Source organism: Triplophysa dalaica, chromosome 19 (genome assembly GCF_015846415.1).
Source record: "Triplophysa dalaica isolate WHDGS20190420 chromosome 19, ASM1584641v1, whole genome shotgun sequence".
Taxonomy (NCBI): Eukaryota; Metazoa; Chordata; class Actinopteri; order Cypriniformes; family Nemacheilidae; genus Triplophysa; species Triplophysa dalaica.
Genome location: NC_079560.1, coordinates 14,521,864 through 14,549,134, shown reverse-complemented (window position 1 = coordinate 14,549,134; position 27,271 = coordinate 14,521,864). Strand labels below are relative to the sequence as shown.

General features: G+C 37.2%; 3 protein-coding genes across 6 annotated transcripts in view; 1 reads left to right on the top strand and 2 right to left on the bottom strand.

The window, feature by feature from the left end:
* Positions 1 to 89: 89 nt before the first annotated feature.
* Positions 90 to 4,493, bottom strand: ublcp1 (ubiquitin-like domain containing CTD phosphatase 1). 2 transcript variants are annotated; one of them, XM_056731278.1, is made up of 12 exons: positions 4,386 to 4,493; positions 3,853 to 3,936; positions 3,496 to 3,650; positions 3,228 to 3,319; positions 2,853 to 2,938; positions 2,617 to 2,732; positions 2,442 to 2,540; positions 2,319 to 2,356; positions 2,094 to 2,192; positions 1,898 to 2,014; positions 1,384 to 1,511; positions 90 to 1,130 (listed from the first exon to the last, which is right to left on the bottom strand). In XM_056731278.1, exons 3-12 carry the CDS (start codon positions 3,647 to 3,649, stop codon positions 1,103 to 1,105), a joined length of 957 nt encoding a protein of 318 aa, XP_056587256.1. In that variant the 5' UTR covers position 3,650; positions 3,853 to 3,936; positions 4,386 to 4,493; the 3' UTR covers positions 90 to 1,102. The 2 variants fall into 2 exon arrangements, with proteins under 2 accessions (XP_056587256.1, XP_056587257.1); XM_056731279.1 differs by having other exon boundaries at positions 3,853 to 3,904; positions 4,386 to 4,417.
* A 172-nt stretch (positions 4,494 to 4,665) lies between these two features.
* rars1 (arginyl-tRNA synthetase 1) lies at positions 4,666 to 23,715 on the top strand. Its single transcript, XM_056730173.1, has 15 exons — positions 4,666 to 4,803; positions 5,371 to 5,508; positions 5,965 to 6,153; positions 9,341 to 9,449; positions 9,548 to 9,648; positions 9,753 to 9,874; positions 10,217 to 10,337; positions 10,811 to 10,940; positions 13,255 to 13,359; positions 13,630 to 13,808; positions 14,913 to 15,022; positions 15,131 to 15,236; positions 16,050 to 16,222; positions 22,435 to 22,682; positions 23,501 to 23,715. Exons 1-15 carry the CDS (start codon positions 4,759 to 4,761, stop codon positions 23,608 to 23,610), a joined length of 1,986 nt encoding a protein of 661 aa, XP_056586151.1. The 5' UTR covers positions 4,666 to 4,758; the 3' UTR covers positions 23,611 to 23,715.
* Positions 23,716 to 25,842: 2,127 nt separating this feature from the next.
* Positions 25,843 to 27,271, bottom strand: part of si:dkeyp-23e4.3 (rho GTPase-activating protein 7) — a 46,771-nt gene continuing 45,342 nt past the window's right edge. For all 3 annotated transcript variants that reach the window (XM_056730939.1, XM_056730938.1, XM_056730940.1), the window contains one exon: positions 25,843 to 26,796. In XM_056730939.1, the coding sequence (XP_056586917.1) occupies positions 26,685 to 26,796 (112 nt within the window). In that variant the 3' untranslated portion in view covers positions 25,843 to 26,684. The remainder of the gene's footprint in view (positions 26,797 to 27,271) is intronic.

Below are 27,271 nucleotides of genomic sequence, written 5' to 3'. Positions count from 1 at the left end.
ACTTAAAATTGATGTTTATAAAATTTGTATTCATCTTTCATTTAAGTAAAGTTTAAAATGCTACACTTTTTATAAAACGGACACAAAACTATTGTAAAACCAATTTAGTTTAATTTACATTTAGATTACATACATAAATCCAGTTTGCACATATGAACACCGGATAAAACGCAGTTGCAAAATGAAATACTGGTCACATGACTGAATACCATGATAATGTAACTGAACTCACACTTCTTAATCAAGGAATCAATGTTCTATAAGGTAAGTTATGGGGTATATCAACGAGAACTTGCTACGTACTGTTCGACAAATCTTATCGACTCATTTAATGTAAGGACAGCTTAAGCGAATGCACGCAGTACACACTACATCCGTTACATACTCGTATAAAAAAAAAAAAAACATGCATGTAAATATGACAACTACCCATCAGTATTCACTTATACTAAAGTTTGTTTGATGATAAAGCTGTGCTTTCCCAACCTCTCTTGCTGTTTGCATGAACTGAATCTCTTTGTGTTTCAGGTTTATGCAGCCAGTCCAGAAATATTGCTTCTATGGGAACCAGTTGGACCAGCCACACAGAAGACAGATTCAACCTGACCTTTCCCTTTGGAGTACCATTCAAACCAGTTATGGTTTACGTATCTAAACAAAAAAAATATACTTCCACACATATACTGTAAACCAAATAGTACAACTGATGAAAAAGTGCAACTTAGATATTTTACACTATACATCCTTTCTAGATTTATATGTGCATCATATTCTTTTTCGATCAGATATTAACAAGGTGAGGCTTTTCATATTAACATCTAAACATGGTATGACATAAATCAGAGTATGAAATGTGTGTTTCAGGCAGAAATTGAGGTATCGAGGACCATCATGCTTGCTGTAAATGATGTTGTTTGTTGAATGCCTTTGACTGTAGATGTAAACCTTTTTGTTAATTTGAGTGGAATCTCCAGTAAAGAGCAACTATAAAGAGAGATATGATGGGAAATGCAAGATACAGAGAACAATAAGCAGATCGGTCTGTTTGGAGGGGCTTCTGGCACCAATCCGTTTCTCAATGAATGATCATGGTTTGATGGTGTCATTGATTCTGTTTCTTTGACAGGTACCTGTTTTTAAAAGACAAAAACGATCTATGTTACAATGACATACAACATGTGCTGTTTGAACAGACAGCAGTTTTATTTCATTGTCAAAAGCTAGTTTACTCAAATTTGCCCCTTGAGTGTTCATTTTGGATGCTCTATGGCCATATGCGAGTTGTATAAAGATCATCAGAAGATCGATCTCTCTTCACCCTTCATATCTAACATTCAAGTGAATTACTCGCATGGTTCGTACATTATTTTATTTTAACCTCACCTTTCCCAGTGCTTGTGGTTGAGACCCAAGAAGTCATCCAGTTTAGCGATTTCCTTCAGGTAGAGCGACAGCTTATAGAGCTCTTTGTCTTTCTCACGGTTCATGTGTGCCTTCATGAAAGGTCTAATCTAAGAACAAGATGGGCAAGAAAAAACACTTCAAACCATTCATAATGAGGTGTCTTATGACACATCATGCGTCACAAATGTATTAGTCAGTCAAATTAAATGAACTCTGTTTAAAGTTCAAATGCATTATTTTTGCACAAATAGCATAACCAGATGGACGGTTAAATATTATTTTGTACAATCTGGGTGAACTCGAGGGTGAATGATGACAGATTTTTATTTCGGGGTTAACTATTCCTTTAAAAAAATACTAATCAATAAAGCAACATCAAATTTATATAAAAAATATAATAAGTCATATACACTTGGGATAGCATAGAGTGATTCATTTTCCTTTTTAGGTGAAATATTTCTTTAAGCTTCTATAAGATAAAGTAATAACATACCTTCAGTCCGTTCTGTGGATTCATGAGGAAGTTTCTGCCGATATCGTCAAACATGATTGTATTCTTCCTGTTGTAGAACTCGCCATATTTACCCCATATTACTCCCAAAGGCTTGACCTGAAATATATTGCACACATGACACACTGAAGCTGGACAGAGAGAAATGTTTTATTTTGTGATTTGAACAGGTGGTGACCTCTACGACTCCTCGTTTGGGCGTGTGCACTGTGATCATGGCTGAACTGTCCAGCATGAAGGTGATCTTGTAGTTTGGATTGTCTGTCACTCCAAGCTCCTAAAACACCATAGATACAATATGGATACAATGTTGTTACATTAATAAGAGAAAACATAACACTTATAGTGGGAAAGCAAACCAAAGTATGACTGTGAAAGGACAGGAACATTAACAAGGACCTACTTTCATTTTAGCATCAATCCACTTCATACTTGTTGCAGCTAAAAAGAAAAGAACAGAAAGATTGAGGTCTTTGATCACCTTTAAATGAGTCCAAAATGCTAGAATGCCAAGACAGATACTTACACCAGATAACAATATCATAGTCTTCATATGCCGACGTAAGAAACTCGTGTAAGTAAGGTCTCATCAACTCTTGGCCTGTCTCTGCACATGACTTGTGATCTACATGAAAAGGTTTGCGGTGAAATTATTATTTAAAAATGTCAAAATAATGTGTCACGGTGTACGGATGACTTACCAAAAAGCGTATAGTCAACATCTAGCACAAGTAATCTTTTTCCTGGTCTTGGTGGATTCAATTCCTCAACTTTGTTATCTTTCACTCGACGAGCTATCTTGGCCAAATTCTCCTCTCTGTATAAAAAACAAACGTAATGTTACATAGGTTTCAATAAATGTCACATGCAAGCTAATAGAAAGAAAAGAATACATCATGTTGTGACATTAAATGTGATCAAATTGGTTTTCACTGGCCTGTTTTCAACCTCGGTTACTTCCTCTTCTATGTCAAAGTCATTGACCACATCATCATTTTCTGGAGGAGGGGCCAAGACATCTTCCTACAGAAAGGCGTTTCATTGAACAAACAATCAAATCTGTTCATAACGTGGGCGACCTTTATTACATTCACTGCATCTTTACTATGTTCACTTGTGTTAGGAATGAAGCCAAATAGTTGCATAATTAAAATACATGACGTACACTATATCAGCAAAATCATCACATACTATGCATTACAACTCAGTCATTTATAGCCATTAGAATCAAGAGGAAAATATAATCAAATTCCATACAATTACACTCATTTGAATTAGATTTCCTGGAACTACAAAATCCTAAAAAACCCACCAGACTTTCCTCTCTTGTGCCCATCATCATAATCTTGGTATTGGGCTTTAACTTCAAGTCACCAAGCTTGACATCATCATCTGCTGGTTTACCTAATGAGCGACAAAATTAGAGTCAACCAGGGGACCTGAAATTATTTCATTTGAATATAACAAATTGAATTTGATCTACGAGGCTAAATCCATGTCAGAAACGTTTTGACTGATAAATTCAATTTCGCTTTAAGGCTGCCTTTGTGTATCATTTGTCATCCCGAGTCTGTTCCCACCTTTCACTTTCAGCCCCAAGAGCTTCTGTCGTTCCGGGAGAACTCCTGTGAGAGATTTAATGGACTGTTTCAGATCTAACACCGTGTCCTCTTCAGACAGAGTGTTAATGGAGTACTCCTGTCCGCCCCACTTGATGATCACTGACACAGACATACTGCAGGACAGAGTGTGAACGTGATTGAAGATTTTGAACAATTAAGCAAGCCACCAAGACAGAAATCCACTTAGACTATTTTACTGTAGTGTCATAGTAATACTGTCGGTCCTAAAGTGCTGTTCTATGTATTTCATCATAAGTGATAGGAACATTTTGGTGCACAACAATTTGGGAAAATCATCCTGAAATCCCATGTTACCTTGGCAACGCTACACCAGCATCAACAACAGCAGACGTATGAAATCAGTCCACTGTCAATACACAATAGAATGAATCAGGTGGCCTAAAACGGAGAAACAAATAACCCCCACAGTCTTAACTGATGCACATAATATATTTATAAAAAGCACATTTTCTTTGTAACCAAGCGAAGCAACTCGATGTGACGAACAAGGTAACAGACACAAGGACACCCCTTAGTCAATTGAACAGCATTACATTTAAATGCATGCTTCATTTGACTCTCTACTAATTCTTGATGTCCCAAATCTAACTGGAAATAAATCTTTTAACTGGGATACTGCATTGGAAAAAGCTTTGAACTAGCTTCTAGCTCGTGCCCTGTGTTAAACTCATTAGGTTGCATCCAATGCACTAATCAGATGTGATCTGATTATAAAAGCAAGCGTGAAATTAACGCAAACATGAAGGTTTTGCACGGATTGCTCCTATTCATAGAGACGAAAACAAATAAATAAGAAATACATGTGCGTGTGTGTGTTTCTCACTTACATAAGATCCAGTTCATTCAAAGCTCAAGCAGGTACCACTATTTGCTGCTATTCTTCTCTCGGTTCATATCGGACTGGATGCAGCACTTACTGCCACCTGATGGTCGGCGGAGGAGTAGATTGTACAAATAATTCGCTTTCTTTCCAAATTTTTTATTTGATTATAAATATAATGTGTATGTACAACATTAGATATTAATTTGTAATATTTATGATTAAAAAAACATATTTAAGAACACTAGTCCGGAGGTTTTCCGCTGAGGCTGCTAGCGGAAGTGACGTCTCGGAGCCGGCGAAAGTATTTTTCACGTTGAACTAGTGAGAGATTTCAGACCGTCTCTGTGGCTGTTTTTATCTCTTTTGGCGAGGAAACTATGGCGTGTCCCGTGTCCGAGTACACGTCTCGACTCCAGCGACAGGTCAGCTTTGCGTTTAAACGTTACAAAATGACGAAGCTTACAAGTTGTGTTCATGCGTAACTTACATGCGCTGCTTCTGGTGTTCTGACGTAATAGACAGTAACGTTACGCAGCTCCTGCAGGACTGACAGCGATCAGTTTAATTACATTTTAAGTCTTGTCTTTTAGTTATAATCAAGAAAGGGGAGTGGCTCGATATCTATACAGACATCTAGACAGAATTGTGCGGAATCATAGGCTTTCTGGGTAATTTATAGATGTTCATTGATAATAAGTAAGTTGTCAGAGTATCTGTGTGTGTATACGATGCTGAATAGAAAGCGAGAAAATGCATATTTCTGATCAAATGCAGCAGTGCTTGATCTGTCAGTGTGAACAAGCTCAACTCATTTCACTCGTCTGAAGAAAGAAAATAAAGTGAAAGTAAAACTTTACCTGCAGAATGAAAAAAATGGTCACACTTGACTTAAGAGAACTTCCTGAATCAATTGCTGATAACAGAGATAATATGACGCACACACCGTGGATTTATGACTCTATGATCTTTGTCCTGTTTTTCCTACACAGGAAAAAGATATAAAGTTGCTTCAGGATGAAATAGAGAGACTGAAAAATCCTCAGGATCTAAACTTTGCATCTTCACACCTGGAGGAACTGAAGGAGGAGAACATCCGTCTGAAGTACCGCCTTAACATCCTCAAAAAAGTAAGTATACTTGTTATACTGCAGTGCATTCTTGAGCTTTTATGAAATTCTTGCTTTTACAACTTTGTGGCGTACGGATTCTTCGAAGTGGAAGTGAAACATTAGGTTTTGTGTAAAGGGTTCTGTCATAAATCTTTCTCAAACGTCCGCTTAGAATGTTAGAAATGTGTACTAAAAAGACTCATTTGACTATTTCTTCTGACTGTTTTTCTTGCTTAATGGTTAAGAAGCATAAGAAATTGACATCTTTGAGCTTATTTCTTGGTTTTTTGAATACTCATCTGTCTGTCAGTATGTTTTCAGGACATCAACCTTTATGTTGTTATGCATACTAAAAAAATGATATTTGATTCCTCTTTTTATGGCTTCTTTAAATATAGCTTTTCGTTATGTTCCTTGAACATGAGTATTTGATCAAACTAAGCTATTGTTAAAGTGGTTTCCTTTGCCTCTCAGAGTTTACAGGAAGAGATGAGCCAAAACGGCAAGACTATGCTGAACATCAACCAGAGCTTGCAGCAGATCTTTGGGGAAGCCATCAGTACCGCCTACCCTGACCTGGAGAACCCTCCGTATGCGGTCACCCCCAACCAGCAGGCAAAGTTTGGGGATTACCAGTGTAACAGTGCCATGGCAATGGCTCAGGTCAGCATCAATTGATATGTAGAATTTGACACCATTCCAAACCAATGTTGCTTGTTTATTTCCATTAAATACAGAACGACATTTTGAAGAACATTCAGACTTTTTATATAATGAACACCTCATTGACCACACCTCATTTAACTCATAACTCCACACACCAACAGATTTTCGAACAGAGTCCTGACTGTGAACACAGGAAATCTCTCAAATTCTCTCGAGATTTCAGAAAAAGTTATTTATTATTTCACTGTAAGCTTTGTTTATTATATATGTGTTCAATATAAACAAATGTGTACATATAACCTTTTATGTGATTTTTGAAATATCATTCATCGTTGAGAAATTGCACAAGCAGCGTCGTCTAAAGCATTTAAGGTGGCACAGCACAAGATATAATTTAATTGCAACTCAAATATTGTTGTATTTATGTCTTAGCAGTAATTAATATGGCTTTGTAAAAAATAGCTGCTATAATTATCACAAGAAGAGGTCTACTGGCTCCACTAGCTCCAATGGACCTTTTTTTTCTGTTCCACCTTAAAGCATCCGCACACTTGGACTCCAACCACAACCGTCACTTGCACAGAGCCTGGGGCCTCATTTATCAACAGTGCGTACACACAAATGTGTGCGAAGTGATTGCGTAAGAACAGTTTCACGCAAAGTGTGTGATCTACCAACTTGTACCTATACGTAGAATTGTGTGTCAATATGAGCACACCTCTGAGCATGCTTACACAGAAAATGTAGTGAGAGAACTGTAGTAGTACAAAAAGAAAGTGCCACCATGTGTTTCCAGTGTACTTTATTTGCAGTCTCAGTAAATTCATAGTTCAAATTAGACATTTGTATAATTGGTGTGAGAAGCTACTAAAGACAGATTGGAAAGCATTTGAAATCTAAGTGTAGTGTCATGGCTGATCTCACTTTCCTGGATGATTTGGCAAAACTTTTATTGAAATATGTTAAAGACACACTTAACAGAACAATATATGAAAAAAATATATTAAAAACATTCAAACGAACTGAAATAGAACAAAAATAGTTTTTCTTATTAATAAAAAAAATCGTATTGTTTTTCTATTACTACATCGCTTTACCAAATCATAATACAATTGCAATTTCACCCAAAAAAAACAGCAAATTCGGCAAATTGAGCAAAACATGCATTGCGCAAAGAATGCGTTTTCAAAGAGCCCTGTGATCGGTTTAGTGAGAGCGCCGGGGACATACACGTGATTTATAAAGGGAGGTCTTGTCAGTGAACGAGCATGGCATTTAATAACATGTGGGATTTTTAAACAGTGATTATTCACTGGTGTGTGTTAAAGGGCTGTGCAATTAATCCAAAAAAAAACCTAATCGTCAATTTTGGCCATCAACAATTACAAAAACAAAATAATCGAGGTGAAACAATTACTGTGCCGCATTCAATTTTGCATGGATCCTCTCTTTTCTTGTGGTATAAATCCACCGGATTATATATATTTATAAATTGTATATAACCACATATAAAGGGCACCCCTTTCAACGTGGTTCAGCTGTGCTATTTTCACATTTATATATATTTTTTCAGTTGAATTCCCAGTTTAAAAGGCATGTTTGTCAGTTTTCTATGTTGTTCTTAAACGTAATGAGTAATCGTGTCAAATAATCAGGATCTCAATATTGGATAAAATAATCGGGATTATGATTTTTGTCATAATCGAGCAGCCCTAGCGCGTAAGACCAGTGTACGCACGTTAGAAAAATACGGATATTTTTTATACTTGCACACATTCTAAATTTCATTCGTTGGACAAAATATAGAACCTTTTCTACGCACTGTTGATAAATGAGGCCCCTGGTTTATTGAAATTATTTGTTATTGCGATGATAGTGTTTGTAATGCTTTTGACAGAAAATTGACAGAATAAAGTAAAGGGTTTGTTGAAGTGATAACTACGGTTGTTATACGTCTGTCAGCTGAGTTTCTAATAGAGTATTGTTTGGTTGCACTTGACAATTAACCGAGTTCTTGTGCGTTTGTCCTCGGGGTTTCCCCCACACATCAGGATTTCTGATCGTTTAGGGAAGATTCGTGATCGGGGCGACTGCGATATTCTTCTTATCAGGTTCATTCACTCTTAACACACATCCCACCACAGGAAAATCTGATAATATAATCTTTAGAGCTGTTTAAGATCATCGGGACTTTACCTAGGACTGTCGGAAGGGGAGAAATTGGCCCGATTATCTTTCGGTGTGGCCCCAGCATTAGTTTGCGCTCTAGAATTTGGAAAAATCTGCAGAATTCTGTGTTATCATATTAACTGTGTTTACAATTGTCCAGAAATATAAATAACCAAATGTGTACAAATAGTCTTAAAGCGATGCCTGTCTATACTGTATTTTAATGCAGTTGATGGCAGATTTTGTTCTGCTTATTTAAAAAGAGGCAGAGAAGCTTTAATATGGATTGATGCTAAGACAACTGTTAAAACTCTAGATACAATTCATTGAATTCATTGGAACCAAATGTAAACCTTATCAATATATTACACACTTTATACTGTACGAAAGAGTAAACATTTTATTGTTTATAGGGTTTAAAGCAAAACCAAAGGGGTTGTTTTAATATGTTATTATGTTGATTATAATTTGCAATAATGTAATTTTTCCGGATGTTCGCAACACAATTTAAAGATAACATCAAATAAAACTTTACAAGAGAATTCTCATGTCCTTTGTTCTCGATTTGAACGGATCTGAAATGATCCAGTGGTGTCCCAAGTAATAGACAGATAACTCATGTTCCCTAAACTTCTCCGTGCTTGGTTTCCTTTCAAAGCGGCGCTATCGTGCCATGTCATGCATTCTGTCTTCTTTACACTGTTGAACGTGCTAGCTTCTCATGCTTTACATGGTCAACTTGTAGTATTTCTGTACTTCATACACTCCCCCAGCACTCCAACTTGTTTCATAAAGTATTTTTCTAATTCTGGAACCTTTTGTCAAACTCAGTCATACATCTGTGTTTTGTTGGAGTGTAGGTGCATAATGTACAAAACACGAAGGGATGATGTGATGATGTGTTGCTATCTCGTGCTTAAGTTCCATCCCACAATCCCCACTTGTCCCACCTCTAGCCTCTCATGTTTTTTTCTGGAAATAATCTATATCGCTATACCTCTCTTTTTTCTTGAAGATGATGAAAGCTAAGGGTCAGAAGGTCAGCCCAAGAGAGATAGCGGAGAAGATTGTGCAGAACATTCCTCACAACGAGTTGATTGAGAAAACAGAAATCGCAGGACCAGGTTTGTTCGTGCATTTACCTTTTGATGTATTCATTTTCCTGAGTAAGGTATTTCCCAATTAAAGATTTCTTACTAAACATGCACACTTTGTAATGCAGGGTTCATTAACGTTCACATCAAGAGGAAGTTTGTCTCTAAACTTCTCTCAAACCTGCTCGTGAATGGCCCCCAGCCACCTCCTCTGGCGAAGAAAAAGAAGGTAGAATTGAGTTTACTCTAACATAAAATACCAACACAGTGCTATAAACGTTTATACAAAGCAACACATATACACTTGTATTCCCTTTCCCTGGCGTTTCTCAGGTAGTTGTGGATTTCTCCTCGCCTAACATCGCCAAAGAGATGCATGTCGGTCATCTGCGGTCCACCATTATTGGAGACAGCATGTGTCGACTCTTTGAGTTCCTGGGTTATGAAGTGCTAAGGTTGGTTTGTGGAAGCTATAGAGAGTCAAAAGACATTTAATGCATAAAGCTTTTAAAACAAACCTATAATATCAACATTTATTATAAAACATTTTACTTCGAAGTTCCTGCAGAACTATGACACTACCCACAATCCACCATTCGCTTAGTGCTTAACTAAAGTTAGGTGTTATTAAACGTTGTAGTGGAAGAATTTATCAGAAATTTAAACTTTGCTCTTTAAGTTAAGTAAACGCTGTATAAGACACAAATTTTTAGACGTATTTCATCAGCACCCCTCAAAACACATTAGGCCGCTTGGTTACATCTCTTGTTTTTCTCTTTTGGCTTTGTATCTTTCAGGTTGAACCATGTTGGAGATTGGGGGACACAGTTCGGGATGCTCATTGCTCATTTGCAAGACAAATTCCCGAATTATCTCACCGTTTCCCCACCTATCAGCGACCTTCAGGCCTTTTACAAAGTGAGTTTCTGTTGCCTCTTGTTTATTTGAGGTGAATGCTCATTTTATTACATCGCAGGTTGTATTTGAGCTCACATTGAGCGTCCGTTCCTCTCTCTCCCCACTAACTTCCCATATCCTCTTTACTGTCTTTGTCAACAAAAAGCCAAACAAACTGCAAGAATCAGCTTTTTACTTGCAGATCCCTCCAAAAACTTTGTGAACTATTTATTTGATGTGATGCATTTAATGTTTTTTTTATTGCTTGTATAGCCGTTTTGCTTACACAACAGTATTTCCGATTGCAAAGCTGCTGTTTCACAATGAAATAAAATGAGGTTTGAAAACTTGAACTTCACTTTTGGCATAGTTTCTTATATTGTGATGTTAAAATGATAAGCAGCTGGGTAAGTCCGCCCTGTAAGGTCTCTTGTTCTGGTTTTATAAGTGCTAAGAGCTCCGTTTAAAGCCTTTCTTTCAATCTTTTACTTTAGGAGTCCAAGAAGAGGTTCGATGAGGACGAGGAGTTCAAGAAGAGAGCGTATCAGTGTGTGGTCAAACTCCAGAGCAAAGAACCAGACTTCATCAAAGGCTGGAACCTCATCTGTGACGTTTCCCGTAAAGGTACATGTGTGCCAAAACGAGAATGTCATTCTTAAAATGTCAGCTGTCTCTGGGAGAACAAAGCCTTGTTTGCGTTTGACACATTTACTCTGACGCGATCTCTCGCATATGGTGCACAGGCCCTGTGGCGCTCTGCAGGCGTTTATAGGCGTAAATAGTTCTTATTCTCTGAAATTCCCGAAAGTAGTGCGGAGAAAATCAGCAAATTTAACCTCAGAGTAGTAGCTTGAATATTCATTCATAATTTTCTAGCACTTATTTATGCAACAGAAATATATTGCAGCTGGCATCTAGATGTCTAATTTAATATTATTAATTTACTTTATTTTGTTTTGCTAAATTCACAGTTCACCCAAAAATGAAAATTCTGTCATCCTTTACTCACCTTCGAGTTGTTCCACATCTGTATAAATGTCCTTGTTCTGATGAACACAGAGAAGGATATTTGGAAGAATGCTTATAGCCAAAAAGTTCTTGGCCACCATTGATTAGCATGGTAGGAAGAAACTTAAAAAATGTATTTGTTCTGTAAAACCCAAAAGAAGATATTTTGAAGAATATAGAAAAGCAAACAGTTTTGGGGCACTATTTACTACCAGTGTAATTTTTCCCACTTTGGCCTATCTTTCGTTTTTTTATTTATTATAAAGGTATATTCTGTTCTTAACAAATTCTGTAAATTAACGTTTAATTGTTTTTTGATGCATCAATGTTGTGCTGCACAATTCGCTGTACCCTTGTTTATCACCTGGAGGCGTCCCCACATCCTTAGTCAAGGACACTCCTAATTAACATGATATTAATAATTATATTTAAATGCTTATTTGTATCACGGTTATTGTCAATTACTGCACATTGTGACACCCTAATTTAGATTATGAACTTAAAATGTGTTAAATTGTGACTTTATTATCACGATTATTTTGCCCAATGTTAAGATCACGGCTTTTAAACATGATAAATAGATAAATTACTCATAAATAAAGAACTTGTCAATTTAACACTGAATTCAACTTAAAGGGGTCGTATGACACGGCTAAAATGGCTAATATGGTTTGTTTTAGATGTAATGCAATGTATGTACACGATTTAAGGTTAAAAACGCTGTATTTTCTACATACAGTGCATGTTTGTATCTCCTCTTTGCCCCGCCTCTATGACAGATTTTTTACAAAGCTCATCGCTCTGAAGAGGTATGCTTTTATTGGTCAGTTCACCAGTGCGTAGTGATTGGTCGAAAACTGCAAGCATATGACGGAAATGTAACGCCTCTTACCATATTTCCTGACAGTTACTTACTTGTGTTTACATTTGGGCGGCTACATACACAGTCAACTACATACCACGAACTGATGTAGATTTGTGGGGGTGTGGTTACACGAAGCGTTTCAGGCAGGTCTGGGTGAGCATTAGTTTTTTAGATAGAATGCATCTTTTGTTCCCACACTTTCATTTTAGCTATTTTACGTGTCCAATACATGCATGGGCAACTTATTACACACCAACGACACAGAAAAACACGTGTTCAGGCCATATGACCCCTTTAATAACAAAGAAAAATAAATGTTAAAATAGCTCAAATAAAGTATGGATGTATACATTCAAATAAATATAAAAGGTATACGATCATATAATGTACAATACTTGTTTTATCTGATTATTTTGTTTTAACAATTTTCAAAACCATAATGATTAATGGCACAGCCCTAATGTAACATTCCTACAATATCTGACTGCAACTATAGTGTAATTTCTGTAGGGGTCAGTATATCACACCACTTCAGCATTGAACCAACGTCCCGCAACAATGGACATAAATTTAAAGCTGTTAGACACAGATAAACCAAACACGAACGAAAAAGCTGACACATTTCGCACTCATCTCTCCTCATCCATGCATTCAGGGTCATTAAACTGCAGTCCTGTTTAATAAAGTCAGAAGAAACTCCACAGCACAGTAGTCCTACAGGACTTGAAACTTTCAATTAGTTTTAGCATTTCAGCTCTGAAGGGCACAGACGCCCCCCGGCGTCTCTCATTGATGCGTCTGTTTACGGCGACACCCTGCGTGCTCTTTAGAGCCGGCCCCTAATGTTACAGCATATACCTTACAGCCCCTTATCAAAGTCGTGAATATTAAGAGTGAATCATCTAATGAAGGTCAATTTGAGTGTTTATTTGGTCTTTTCTGCTGATGTCGTCCAATCAGAGTCTGCTAAATCAGGAAAGCTGGTTTGCTTTGATTTCCCTGCGGTGCGGCTCTCGTAATTAAACAGTTTTGTCCCTTCCGCTTCTTTCCGCCTTGCTGATGCAGAGTTTCAGAAGGTCTACGACTGCCTGGGTATCCGCATCGAGGAGCGAGGAGAGTCTTATTACCAGGAGTTGATGACAGCCGTGGTGAAGGAGTTTGAAGGAAGAGGTGCGTTGTTTGAGAAAAACTCTTTTGCTTTAATCTGCTGTGTCATTCAGTTTCTTATAGTACATTTTATTATATTGTTTTTTAACCCTCTGTTGCATAGAGGTCAGTCAAGTTGAAATCTTTGAAAACTGCCTACTGTACATACGGAATAAAGAATTGTATATGTCTAAATGCATTTATCCAGCAGGGGGCAGTGTTGTTTCGAGATCGATTCTATGCTTCTACTGTTCTTCTCTCACCTGCCCTATCAATCCTTATGTCCCTCCACAGGCCTGGTGCAGATGGACGAGGGCCGGAAGATAGTGTTTGCTCCAGGCCAGTCCGTTCCCCTGACGATTGTCAAATCGGATGGAGGTTACACTTACGATACGTCTGATCTGGCTGCCATTCGGCAGCGGCTGTTCGTCGAGAAGGCTGACATTATCATCTACGTGACTGACAGTGGCCAGGTGTGTATATACAGGTCTGGTGTAGTCACCAGTGTCCGCACCGAAGGGGCCAGACTTCACACATACCCCAGAATTCAAACGTCTGTATGTTTACATTTTTACAAGAGACTTCTCACGTCTTCAAATATTAATGCGCCGGAGGTCAAGAACACGGTATGCTTGTGGCTTTATAAACACCTGTTTTATAATTCTGCCGTGTTTTGGGAAAAGATAAATATTTTCAGGGCTTATATCGAAGAGTTATTTAGACACCATCAAGATTCCCTTATTTTAGCATAAAATGAAACTTTAATATTATGTTAAATATGTGTCCATGTCTTTGAAATCTAGACAAAAAAAATCGAAGTAGTTAGTCATAAAAATGGCGAATTTTTTAAATTTGTTTTTATTGCTGTAAATGATGGTTTCAAGATTATTCGAGAGTTTGCTTTTTACTATTTAGAATATGATAAATACTGAAATTAGTCATTTTATTATCAATGATTTTTTATTATCTGTTTTTTAATCTCCGTGGGGAAAGTCCATAGGCTTAATGGTTTTTATACTGTACAAACTGTATATTTATCTCCTAAACCTAAAGATCATAGAAAATTTGAAATATATATATATTTTTCAAAGAATATCGTTCTCTACAATTTATAAGCCCATTGCAAAAACAATACGAGTCCCCATGAGTTGCTGTGAATTTAGGCTTAAAGGTCACCCAAAAATGAAAATTTTGTCATCATTTACTCACACTCCGATTGTTCCAAACCTGTATAAATGTATTTGTTCTTCTAAACACAAAGGAAGATATTTGGAAGAATGTCAGTAAACAAACCGTTCTCATCGCCCATTGACTTGTATTTATTTTTCCTACTATGGGGGATGAGATCTGTTTGGTTACTTTCTTCCAAATATCTTCCTTTTGTGTTTAGAAGAACATACATTTGTAAGTAAATGATAAGAATTTTCATTTTTGTGTGAACTATCCCTTAAGTCCCCACCATGATATAAAAACAAGGCCAGTCATTCATACGTACTGTAAAAATGTGTTAATATAAACAACATATGTGTAATATTTATGATACATTTATTGTTAATATGTATGTTCTGCTATGGCAGTCATCACACTTTCAGATAATCTTCGCCGCCGCTCAGAATATCGGATGGTACGACCCTGAGGTCACACGGGTGGAACACGCAGGCTTCGGCGTCGTGCTCGGGGAGGACAAGTAAGATTAGTATTCCTGTCACCCTGTTGCTGTTATAAACATACTGCGTTGACTAGACCTATTGTAGTAACCAGTGAGTTAAGAGTATTTGTTTTATTTTCAACTCAGGAAAAAGTTTAAGACTCGTTCAGGAGACACGGTTCGACTAATGGATCTTCTAGAGGAGGGTCTAAAAAGGTCCATGGACAAGCTGAAGGACAAGGAGAGAGATAAGGTGAGCCCCTTTAAAACATCACTTTTAACCCTAAAGGTATAGTTCACCCAAAAATGAAGATTCTGTCATCTTTTACCCTTTTGTCATGTCAAACCTGCATGACTTTTTCTCTTGATGAACACAAAAGTAGATATTTTGAAGAATGCTACTACCCATTGACTTGCATTGGTTTTGTGTCTACACAATAGAAGTGAACGAGTAACCATCCAACATCCCTCAGTGAGATCTTTCGCTCAGGAATCATCGCGCTTTACTTGCACGATTTCTCTCTCACAAACACCACGGATCGTTCTGACATTGACAGAAACCATGTTTGTAGACTCAAACAGGCGGAGTTAATGTGTTTTGACGTTTAGATGTCCATGGATGTCACTCTCTTGAAGTTTAGTAGCCCTTGTGCAATTTGAGCATTTTCACAGATATTATTATTTGATGGAAATATAAAATGGGTCCATTTCCCTTAAGTGATGCTGACTTGGATGTTTTGCTAAGCGCCTTGTTTGTCAGGCACGTTGAAACGTACATATGCTGCTTTAAATTAGGCAGAAAAGTTGGCAGGCGCTGTAATCGCGTAATGCTTCTTCGGGCGTGAGCAGTTCGAGCCAGAGATGTAGGACAGATCCAACACCGATCTGCTCGGAGATGTTCATTTTTTAAGTACACGGCGCATCTATTCGTTCCTCTTTAAACGGAAGCAAACCTGTGTGACCTCATGTAACAGATTTAGAAAATGTATCATCTTTTATTTTATTGTAATGTTGAAGGTTGCCATGGAAACCAAAAGGTCTCTTACTATGTGTGTGTGTGTTGCAGGTGCTGACCCCGGAAGAGCTGGTGAAGGCTCAGCGTGCCGTAGCGTTTGGTTGCATCAAGTACGCGGACCTCTCGCACAACCGCATCAACGATTACGTCTTTTCTTTTGACAAGATGCTGGACGACAGGGGCAACACTGCAGCCTATCTCCTCTACGCCTTCACTCGCATCAGGTGAGTCCTCTGGGGATCGACAGCTTCACTCATGTCAGTGAAGCCCTGCTAGATGTTGACTCGGATCAAGTAAGTCCCATAGGGGTCGATATCTGAAACTGCTTCAGATGGACACTTTAGGGGATTGAGATCTTCAGCCTCATCAAATGAGCTGTTTAGGGTTTGATATCCTCACATGTTTCGGGCAAAACCTTCTGAGGTTTGATATTTTCACTCGTTTCAGGTCTACAGGGCTAACATGAAACGTATGGCAAACGTTTCCTTAAAGTTATCCAAATGATTCTTGCATTAATGTTTAACGAGCATTTTATCAACATTTTATGTCAGTGCTAAATGTTGTATAAACATAAACATATTTGTACATAAACTATCTTACGATGATAGTTAAACATTTTGGAAATAACATTTTCAAAACCTGATGGGAATGTTAGAAATTTTTTGGCTTGGTACAGAAGTTAGAAGTTAAGTCTGTTAAAGTTTGATATCTTCAACCGTTTTTAGTGAAGCCTTTTAGGCTAACATGTAAATTTCTGATAACTTTGAGATCATTCTTGCTGTAATGTTCAAGGAGGAATATATTAACATTTTATATCACTGCCAGAGGTTCTAAAAATATAATAAACACTTCTGTAAAAAAAAAACATTGTGCGTAAAACTGCAAAGAATAAAAGTGTCTGAACAAAAGATGCATTCTATCTGAAAGCTAATGCTCAACCAGACCTGCCTGAAACACCTTGTGTAACCACACCCCCACAAATCTACATCAGTTCGTGGTATGATTTGACTAAGATCGCCCAAATGCTGAAGAAAGTAAGGTGTGTGTACCTGTCAGTACAATTGCTTTGGAACATGATGTTCCAAATATGGTAAGAGACGAAACACTTCCGTCACACGCTTGCAGTATTCAACCAATTACTATGCACTTGTTAACTGGCCAATCAGAGCACAGCTTGCTTTTCAGAGCGATGAGCTTTATTAAAAATCTGCGCGTTTCAGAAAGGCGGGGAAAAGAGGAGATACAAACATGCACAATATGTGGAAAATACAGCGTTTTAAACCTTAAATCGTGAGTACACATTACATTACATCTAAAACAAACCATAATATTCATTGTAACCGTGACATATGACCCCCTTAACAAACATTCTAACAACATTAGTTATAAGTTTAAAACTTTCTGAAATAACATTTTCATGTGATGGTAATGTTAGAAAAATGTTCTCTGAAGAACATAAAAGAGAAAAGTTTTAATATGTCATGTCATTGCTTAATTTTCTAAAAACACAATAAACACGTCTGTTTAAAGACCCAACATTACAACGTTACTAAAAGTGACAGTTCACCCAAAAAATAAAATTCTGTCATTGTTTTCTCAGCCTCATGTCATTTCATACCTGCATAAATAAAAACTTTGTTCTGATGAACATAGAGGAAGATATTTGTTAGAATGTTAGCAATTTTCAATTTTGTTTGAACTAACACAACGTTAGGACATTTTTTCGCTGGATACTGAGGTTGTTCAAACCTCATCAGACTTCACCTGAACCAAATGATGTCTTCAACTGTTTCAGGTGAAGTCCGTTGAGGTTTGATGTCTTCACCCGTTTCAAATGAAGCCCGCTGAGGGTTTGATATGGGGTTTCCTCCTCTGGGTAATAATATCGTTGAGTGGATGCTGCGCTGGAAATGGAGGCGCGATTGATTTCCACATGGGTGGGAAACAGCTCACCAACACTGCTGAATGGCCTCGGTCCAGTTGATCGCTCTCACGGGCTGTTGATGTTTTGTTCTTTTGGCAGTCTGGGTGTGTGCTGCTGTGTGGGTATTGTATGTGCGCTTGGACTCTGGGGTTTCGCACTTTTGCGTGCACATGAATGAATGAGTGCATCTGCTGTGCAGACAGTCTGTGTTTTTCTGTCCGAATTGTACGTGTTGTGCTTGTGTATTTGAGAGATATCGCTCAATCCTAGCCAGGTTGGATGCTCTGCACAAGTGGTCTGGCACAGTCTATACTGCCTCTTTATCACCTTGTGTTCTGTCAGTGTTTGGTCTTTTACTTCAGAAGAGTTGTTGACCCGATGTCAGGAGCTCGGGGTATCGCCGTCCCTCCGGCTTCACGCTCTCGTGCGTATGGAGAGCCTGTTCCTGTCTTTTAATGGGCTGTTCAAAACAATTGGTAACAGAATAGCATATTTAGAGGGAAGCGAATGTGGAGCCAGTAAGAGGAGCAGTAGCCAAAAAAGTGAATTGGCCATGGCAACAGTTGGTGGGGATTTCAGCTTTTAATTTCTCAGAATGCATCCAATCCAATCTGATCCTCAAATTTCCCTGGCAGAACGAAAGGATTTAATCTTTTTTTGTAACATGTTTTTCTTATTTGATTGTTTTGACAGCTTGCATAAATGCAACTTCTCTGCTTTTCTCTGTTTCTTCTGTCTTTGTGCACGTACAATTTTTGTTTTTTAACATCAATAGTTTTTCTATACTGAAGCATTTTGAAGAACAGCTTGAAAATGAAATTCAGTCCTCGTGTTTTTAATCTGAACATTGATCAAACATACCATCATAAACTGCCTTCAAATGCTTCATTTAATATAATGTAATATCCATTTTCTATATTATGATATGTTATTAATGAATTAATATTACAATGACTAGGTTTAAACTGTTAATACGGAAATTATGAAAATGTCGCTGTTACTTTATGAAGATAAGGAGCAGAGACTGCTGAAAGCGAGTTGGCTTGACGGTTAAACTTAAGAATGTCATGTTTTGCATGAATTTGCGCTTGAGGTTGCGTTCTAGAAGCGCATGCGCACCTTGGTCAGAGCGGCATAAATGCGATTATGGTGTTTACATTAGGGCTGCAACAAACGATTATTTTGATAGTAGATTAATCTAGCGATTATTAAACCGATTAATCGACCAACCGTCCATTGTTTCAATGATTAATCGGTACATTTTTAATGATTATTCAGCTTTCGCAACTAGTCAAAACATTGAGTTATACATAATTTACGAAATGAATAAAATCAATTCAGCTTTTGATATTTGTTTTAATGAACTTGAACCAACTGGTTACTCTCTTTAAGTTTGCTGATTCTGTCCAACTCGAGTTACACAAATACTCTCTACAAACTTTTAAATACAAATAAAAATAAATAAATAAATAAATCGGGTATTTTTTTTTAAATCTAGACAAATCTCTTGAAAGAAGCATTAAGCAGCATTTCTATGACAACAGTTCAGTTTAACTCTTTCCCCACCAGCCTTTTAAAAAAAAGTTGCCAGCCTACGCCACCGTTTTTTTAAATTTTCATCAGACTTTAATGGGTCACAGTACATTTTCTGTAAAGTATATATGGACAAACAATATGTCCAATGAAAGAACAGTCTCTGCTTTTAAACAAAGGAAACCGTATTCTACTATCCTAATTTGTTTGTTTTTATCACTCCTTAGATGTTGGTAGGTTTCTTCAAAAATACATCACTTTGATTAAACAGCTGAGATAAAGTTTTTTGTCAAAGATTCCGCCCAGATTACACTCAGAACAATCATTAAAAAACGATAAGAAATATACGTTCTAGGTTCTGGGATTCTGTACTTTTTTCCAAAGGTGTGTAATAGCGCCACCTGCTGTACAACAGTACAAACACTGATTGCTGTAATAACTAATCTGTGACGGGTACCGTTTATTTTAAATGATGAAATAACTCGTAAATGGCGTTGAAAGAGTTAATGAAAAAGAGCAACTAACAGAAGAAAATATTAAAAAAATTGCATGCATTGCACACAACCGTATTTTTTGTTTTCAATTTGGTAAAGCTTTCCCACACTTTACTTGTTCGCATTCGTTTGTACATAGCCAAAATTCTTGCTTTTTGTCCTTCTACTGCGATACCATTCAAGAAGGCACCAATACACTCTAGCGCTACAGTGCAGTAGCGGTCAAATTGTGATATTGCAGGCCCTTAAATTAAGTCACGTAATCAAACGACTACTTGACAACAAGAATATTAGTCGACAATTTTTTATTGTCGACTAATCGTTTCAGCCCTAGTCTACATGCCTTCATATTGCTTCATATTGTACTTACTGCAATTGTCAGCTTAATCATATTACTCCGATCGAATGATTGTGTTTACATGAGGTAAAGTGTATCGCAATATTGGGAAAATCCTATTAAAATCGCATAATGAGGTTGCAACTAAACATAGTCATTGATAAATAAATACACAAACTTTTTCAAGTTGCTTATTTTTTACTGTCAGTCTAGTTTAAACATTAGCTGAACATAGTATTGAAATATTTTAAAAACACAGGTTTTATATATTCACATGTTAAATTTCATAATCAAAATTAATCACAATTTCAAATTTTTCACAATTTCAGATCCTTTAAGCAGCACTATAGAACTTTTTCTCACAGGTTCTCCCATTTGGTACTCTAGGGTTTGTAATGCATATGTGACCGGCGGATTAAATCTAGTTGATTCATCATTGAGTAAAAGAGTAAAATGCGCTCTCTCTACAGTTTTATCGCCCACGCACTCTCGCTCTCTCTCTCCAGTATCTGGACTATTATAACATTAAAGCGGTTCCAGATAAACAATGACACTCAAAACTGCTCCGTCACACAGCTAATATGTGATCCTTGACAACAAAACCAGTCTTCTGTGTAAATTTCTCGAAATTGAGATTTTTACATAACCCGAAAGCTGAATAAATTAGCTTTCTATTGATGTATGAGTTGTTAGAATAGGACAATATCGGGCTGAGATACAACCGTTTAAAAATCAGGAATCTGAGAGTGCAAAAATATCAAAATATTGAGAAAATTACCTTTGAAGTTGTTAATCAGGGACACTGTGGCAGGCCATCAACTCACAAAAATAAAGTTTTTATATATTTAAGGTAGGAAATTTACTAAATATCTTCATGGAACATGATCTTTACTTATTATCATAATGATTTTTGGCAGAAAAGTAAAATCGATAATTTTGACCCACACATATTTTTGTCTTTTACTAAAAATGTTCCTGTTCTACTTAAGACTGGTTTTGTGATCCAGGGTCACATATTAGAACAAAACTAACATCATATCTTGATTCTTACAGACAGAAAAACCAATGTTAGTCACACTTATCCGAATCAAAGCAACCTCCTCGAGGGTGATTTTAAGAAGATCTTTCTCTCCAACGTCTCTCTGATGGAAAGTATCTCCATAGATATCTATGACTATCTCTGCTAACACGTCTCTGCTGGAAAGTCTTTTTAATATTAACGCAGGTCCCACGACATCTTTTTATATTGTGGCGGCTACCGTCGTGTTTGGACTGAGAGATTCGTTGCAAATCTATAATACAACGCTAGTGGCCACTGTAAATCAAATACTGCGCCTTTAAGGTCTAAAAACTACAAAGTGTTGCTTTAATATAATAACTGTCCAATAAACAGACCCAAAAGTTATTATTTACCTGATTTCTTTCCTTCTGCTTGGCACATCAAGACAGGTCATTGTCACCACACAGTAAGCATCATGGTTTTCATATCATGCTGTTGGATTTTTGAAAACTGTTTAGTTACAAAACAGTTTTAAAAGCATCAGCTTGTCCCTTTTATAATACGTTTATTCTAAAAACTGCTTATTCAAATGGCCCCAAAAATTGAAAAGAATTATTGTATAATATATATGTATAAACAACATTTTATTTTATATATATATATATATATATATATTATAAATAAACAACAATGTGCAAAGAAACTAACTTCTTCAAACAGGTTCAAATGCAACAGCACACTGTAAAGAACAAAAATAAATAATCTTTTTCAGCTAATAATTTCTGGGTTGGCATGTTTCAATCTGGATAAAAATGTAAAATATTTGACCTCTGTTTTACTCTAACATAATCAAGGCTTTTCTTTTCGTCTACTCTCATTTTTGTTTCATTTATACTTGAAGCCAGAAGCATTTTCAGCAAATTCATCCCACACTCAATATGAACCAGTTGATGGAAAAGAAGCTAATGTGCTACTTTAAATTATCTACTGTTTCTGAACCACGCACGATAACAATATTACCTGTGTTCATAATCGCGATATATAGCTTGGTGCCGGAACACATGTATAATTGCCAGCAAACCCTGTTGTTTTTCACATGTCTCATTGACGTGCGATATCTCTCGTAACACATCTCTGTTCACCTCCAGGTCTATAGCCAGAGTGGCTAACATCCAGGAGGACGCCCTGCGTAAAGCAGCCGAGACCACGGAAGTCTTGCTGGATCACGAGAAGGAATGGAAGCTTGGTAAATGCATCCTACGCTTCCCCGAGATCCTGCAGAAGATCACAGACGACCTTCTGCTTCACACGCTAAGTGACTACCTGTACGAGCTGGCCACCACCTTCACCGAGTTCTACGACAGCTGCTACTGTGTGGAGAAAGACCGGCAGACAGGTGAGTTCCACATCACATCGACCAGAGTTCATAACACTCTGTGAATTGTTCCAGCATCAGTCACGGTGGAAATAAGTGTAGCCGACAGAGGAATTTCACCTTAATACCGCGAAAGGAAAACATGGCCCTGTGCTTGAAACCTTTAATGGTCATGAGGTTCTCGTGGTTAAATTCAGAGTGTGTGGTTATTGCTCCATACCAGATGTAACAGAACGAGTCCAAAACGGTATGTAGTTTCGCTCTCACAAGATGCTTATAGAAACGAAAAAGTTGCTAAATACAAGTGTTATCATTTGGATGCATGTCAGCTTTGTTTGGGGTTGTTTTTACATCGTGTGTTAGCCAAGAATAATGGTTTATTTGAACAGGGAGAGCTAATGTAGGACGATATTTGATAGAAAATCCCTTAGCTGTTTTTCCTCATTTGATTCTTTTATTAAGAACTAGTTAGGGTGAAGCTGCTGTCTCTTGAATTATGCAGCAACTTCAGACTATTTAATGTAGACTAATGAAATTGAGTTTTACTGAAGAAATGGAAAATACTCGGCTTATGAGGCTTTTGGAGGTTTGTTTTTCTTGTTGGCACATAAATAGTGATTTTATGAAATTATGCGTGTGAACAGTGTGGAATTCAGAGTCGCGAGTTTGCAAAATTAGTCTTGTTTGGCCAAACACGTATCCCTACGCGCTCATTTTGGGGAAATCGATTCTGACGCACAGCATGTTTTTTGAATGATGTTTAAGACACGTGATGAAATGTCATTGGTTTGATTTACAAGAAAAAAGCCACCTTGACCCCTCTGCATCTTTCTTCTCAGGGGAAGTGGTCAAAGTCAACATGTGGCGGATGCTCCTCTGTGAAGCCACAGCAGCTGTGATGGCCAAAGGCTTTGACATTCTGGGTATCAATCCAGTTGAGAGGATGTAAACCGGTCAGCATTTTCCTCGCCTTAACATAAGACCTTTTCCAAAACATCATGTCCCTATGGATTTTTATGGTAAACCGAATAAAACTCACGTGACTGCCCATAAACATTTTGGCTTTGTGTTCTTTTTTCCCCTTACATACATGTCGGTTCATCCATCTGGACCTTGAAGAATCAACAGAAAGTCAAAGCTATCGTACTGTAGTTTCCATTGGGCTCTTTGTCTTTCTATAATAAGCCTGAATATAGCTTTAATTCTTGTCAGACGATAAGCTTTAGCACACTTATCTTTGGATGACCTGAAGCTTTTACAACGCTAACTTATTAGACTTTTGGTTGTTTGATTTCCCAATATGCATAAAATATTGTTCTCTCTTGAATTGTAATGCAATAAATCAATTTCCTAATATGTTTTCTATCCACTGGGGTATTTTGGAATCTGGTTCTCATTTAGCTAGAGGCTTTCGGTGAATTATTCCGAGATAGTAACTTGTTTCATTTAGGGGTTTTAATAGAGTTCAGTGTTTGTCTTGCTCTCGCCAACAGGATTAAATGAATTGGGGCTGATAAATGCAGCATCCACGCCTGATAATCTGTATGAAGATTAAGTGGACTGATTTAATTCACAACTGGGTCACTGATTATTTACTCATTGCATGCTGGGAACCTGGGATTTCTGTGATAATTTTAGGTCTGGGATCTAAATTATATATCTGGCCACTTAATTACTTGCCTGAGTCCAGGTACATCCATTAGCACGCTCTTACCTATATAAGGTGGACCATTCTTACTTTTTTAAATGTAATATTTGCCGTAAGACTTTATGGACCCAACCGATAACCTAAAACGGTTCAATCTTAAATTGCAATCCTTAACGTTTTCTCTCTTTCGCCATTTCTGTTGGAATTATTCAATTGTAGATTACTTTATGTATTTATCTTTGTGTGGGACAAGGCCAAAAGACGGCAAGTTGTTTATGTTGAGACATAAAATACATCCAGCATCGTCTTTTCCAGTTGTTCTCAACTTTTTAATTGCGAGGCCCCCCTGTATGGGGAGCATCCCTTTGTGTCCCCCCCAAATAAGGAATTATAATCATAATCTTAAGAACAGGGGCGATTCTAGGTTTTCAATATTAGGGGGGCTCAGCCTCCAATGAGGATATATATATCTATATATACAGTATATACATTTTGCTGAAGGTAATGTAAACAACTAGTTAACGAGGGTGAACGCACATAAACTTTAAACAGTGGATGGAAAGGGTCTTGTATCGCTCCCGCATTATATTAAGATGCATTTATAACAAAGAATGGCAAAAATGCAGATGTCATGTTAATCCACACACCTTGTTATGTTACTCTGCTAATGATGTTCACTGCTGTGTGAACTGAAGAATGCGCTAAATAACGCAGCCTAACGCCGTTTTCATAATAAGAGTTTTAAAGGGGACTATAAAACGATCTCGAATTCTTGTACAGATTACATTATTACACACAATATTTAAGGGGAGGCTAAACTAGAACTTTAGGGGGGCTTTAGCTCCCCTAAAAAGGGACTAGCAATGCCACTGCTTAAGCATATGTTCAAAAACCTAAAATTAATACAGTGCTTTTGGTCGCTGGCATTATTTTCTGATGTTTGATGACACAGAATTTATAATAAATTCTAAATTGAATAAAATGCCATAAAACTGTGGCCCCCCCGGTGCTGTTTTAGGGGCCCCCTAGTTTGAGAACGGATGTTATGGTTTAAGATTTTCAGTCAATATGTATATTTATTTATTATATTATATTTAGAATATATTTATTACTTTATATTTATATTTATATTGAACCATCTGATTATATTTGACTAAACCCCTGATGATAGAGATGATGATGATCAGTCTATGCATGACTTTTCTATTTCAAGAGGTAAAAAAACTTGTGTTATGGATGTGACTAAAAAGGATGCATGTTATTGAGAGACAACATACTTTTTAGGATTTCTGTGAATTAAAATCTGCAAACCAGAAGCAGTTTAACTGAACAAATAGAGAAGGAATGGCTCTTAATTGAAAATAAAAGTTATTTTAAATGTCACATCCATAACAGTCCATATTCCTGCAATGGCCACGTAAAATCTCACTTACCTGAGTATGAAAAACTATTTGAGAAACAATTATATAAGAAATTGAGACGTTACATGGGTATTAAAGCATTGAGGAAAAAAATCACATCAAGCCAAATTGATATGTTGCCTCGAACATATATTTAAATAAAATCTGTAATGTATCAACAAACCATCACAACAATTTAAGTTATATTAAAGCTTGCTATAATTCAGTTTATAAAATTTGATATAAGCTGTCTTGTGAAATGAAATAAATGTCGCTTTTCGATCACAAAGTCCAAAACTCTGTTAAAGCACAATGCGAAATAATTAGAAATTACAGTGGAAGCATTTGAGTCTGACAGGGTAATGCGCTGTAATGTGCCGGATCACACAGCACCTCGGATGGAGGCGTTTGGCTCGATCTGACAGTCTTTCTAGCACTCGTGAATAAATAAACAAACGTGGCAGCTTCCAGCCGAAAAACACGCCCGTATGAATCAATGTCACAGTCGTTACTGTACAGCAGAATTTCGATGATGTGTCTTTTGTGTAAGTCAAAGGAGTACGTTTGAAATCATACAATCTTTGAAGACCTTTCCAAATGGCATCAGCCCGCCCTTCCTTTAATGCTTAAAAACAGCGCGAGTCGAGAGTGTCGACGCCGACCACTGCGACGCATTAGCCCGTGGAATAGTCCTTTAAATCGGATGAGACATTTCATTACTCTGACACTCTCTCCTGTCAGTCTTGATAATGGCGAGCGCACCGGCTCTCGTGGAGCACCTCATCACACTGTTGTTGTTCCTTGTCTGCAGGCCGAATGGTCTGCATTAAAACGCTCTCGTCGTAACTCTCCAGATTCCAGACAGACGTAGTTTTCACTTCATCTTCTCTGAGCTCAGTTTCTGTATTTTCTCTCTTTTTCGAGCTGACGGATCGTAAAGTTGTCCAGGGCTTAACAAATGACTCTTTGGAGCCCTTACTGTGCTTTTGAGTCTTTTGTTTTGGGTCTGAAGGAATCCCTCACGGCCATCAACGCTGATGCAACCAGGTGTCCTCCTACTTTATGGTCCCATTCTGGAGATCGGCCTCTGATAAGAGAGAAGAAGAGGGATGAGTTACTGTTCATGATGGGATAATGTTGTGTCATAAATACACAAACGGGTGTCGAGGGTTCCAAATGAAACTGGTTTAGTTTCTGAAGAAATATCAGGAAGAGATAAAGGATAGTTCACCTAAAAATGTAATTCTTTTAACAATTAGGCTTTCCAAACTGATATGACTTTCTTCTGCAGAACACAAAAGAAGATATTTTGAAGAATTTTAGTAACCGTACGACAATGACATTTCTCAAAGTATCTTCTTGTGTTCTACAGAAGAAGAGTCACATACAAGTGAATAAATGATGACAGAATTATAATTTTGAGGTGAACTATCCCTTTTAAAAACAATAAGAATGAACGGTTAAAGGGATAGTTGATCAAAAAATAAAAATCCTGTCATTTAATCACTCTCTTTTTACTTCATACCTGTGTGACTTTTTTCTTCTGCAAAACACAAAAGAAG

Bases quoted from the DNA above. Each gene is read 5' to 3' on its own strand.
- ublcp1 (XM_056731278.1), bottom strand. From the start codon at position 3,649: ATGTCTGTGTCAGTGATCATCAAGTGGGGCGGACAGGAGTACTCCATT. The intron at 2,015-2,093 runs GTCACCACCTGT...AATATATTTCAG, and splicing joins CCAAACGAGGAGTCGTAGAG to GTCAAGCCTTTGGGAGTAAT. The intron at 1,131-1,383 runs GTGAGGTTAAAA...TTTTAAAAACAG, and splicing joins AACCACAAGCACTGGGAAAG to GTACCTGTCAAAGAAACAGA.
- rars1 (XM_056730173.1), top strand. From the start codon at position 4,759: ATGGCGTGTCCCGTGTCCGAGTACACGTCTCGACTCCAGCGACAG. The intron at 15,023-15,130 runs GTAAGATTAGTA...TTTTCAACTCAG, and splicing joins GTCGTGCTCGGGGAGGACAA to GAAAAAGTTTAAGACTCGTT. The intron at 16,223-22,434 runs GTGAGTCCTCTG...GTTCACCTCCAG, and splicing joins TACGCCTTCACTCGCATCAG to GTCTATAGCCAGAGTGGCTA.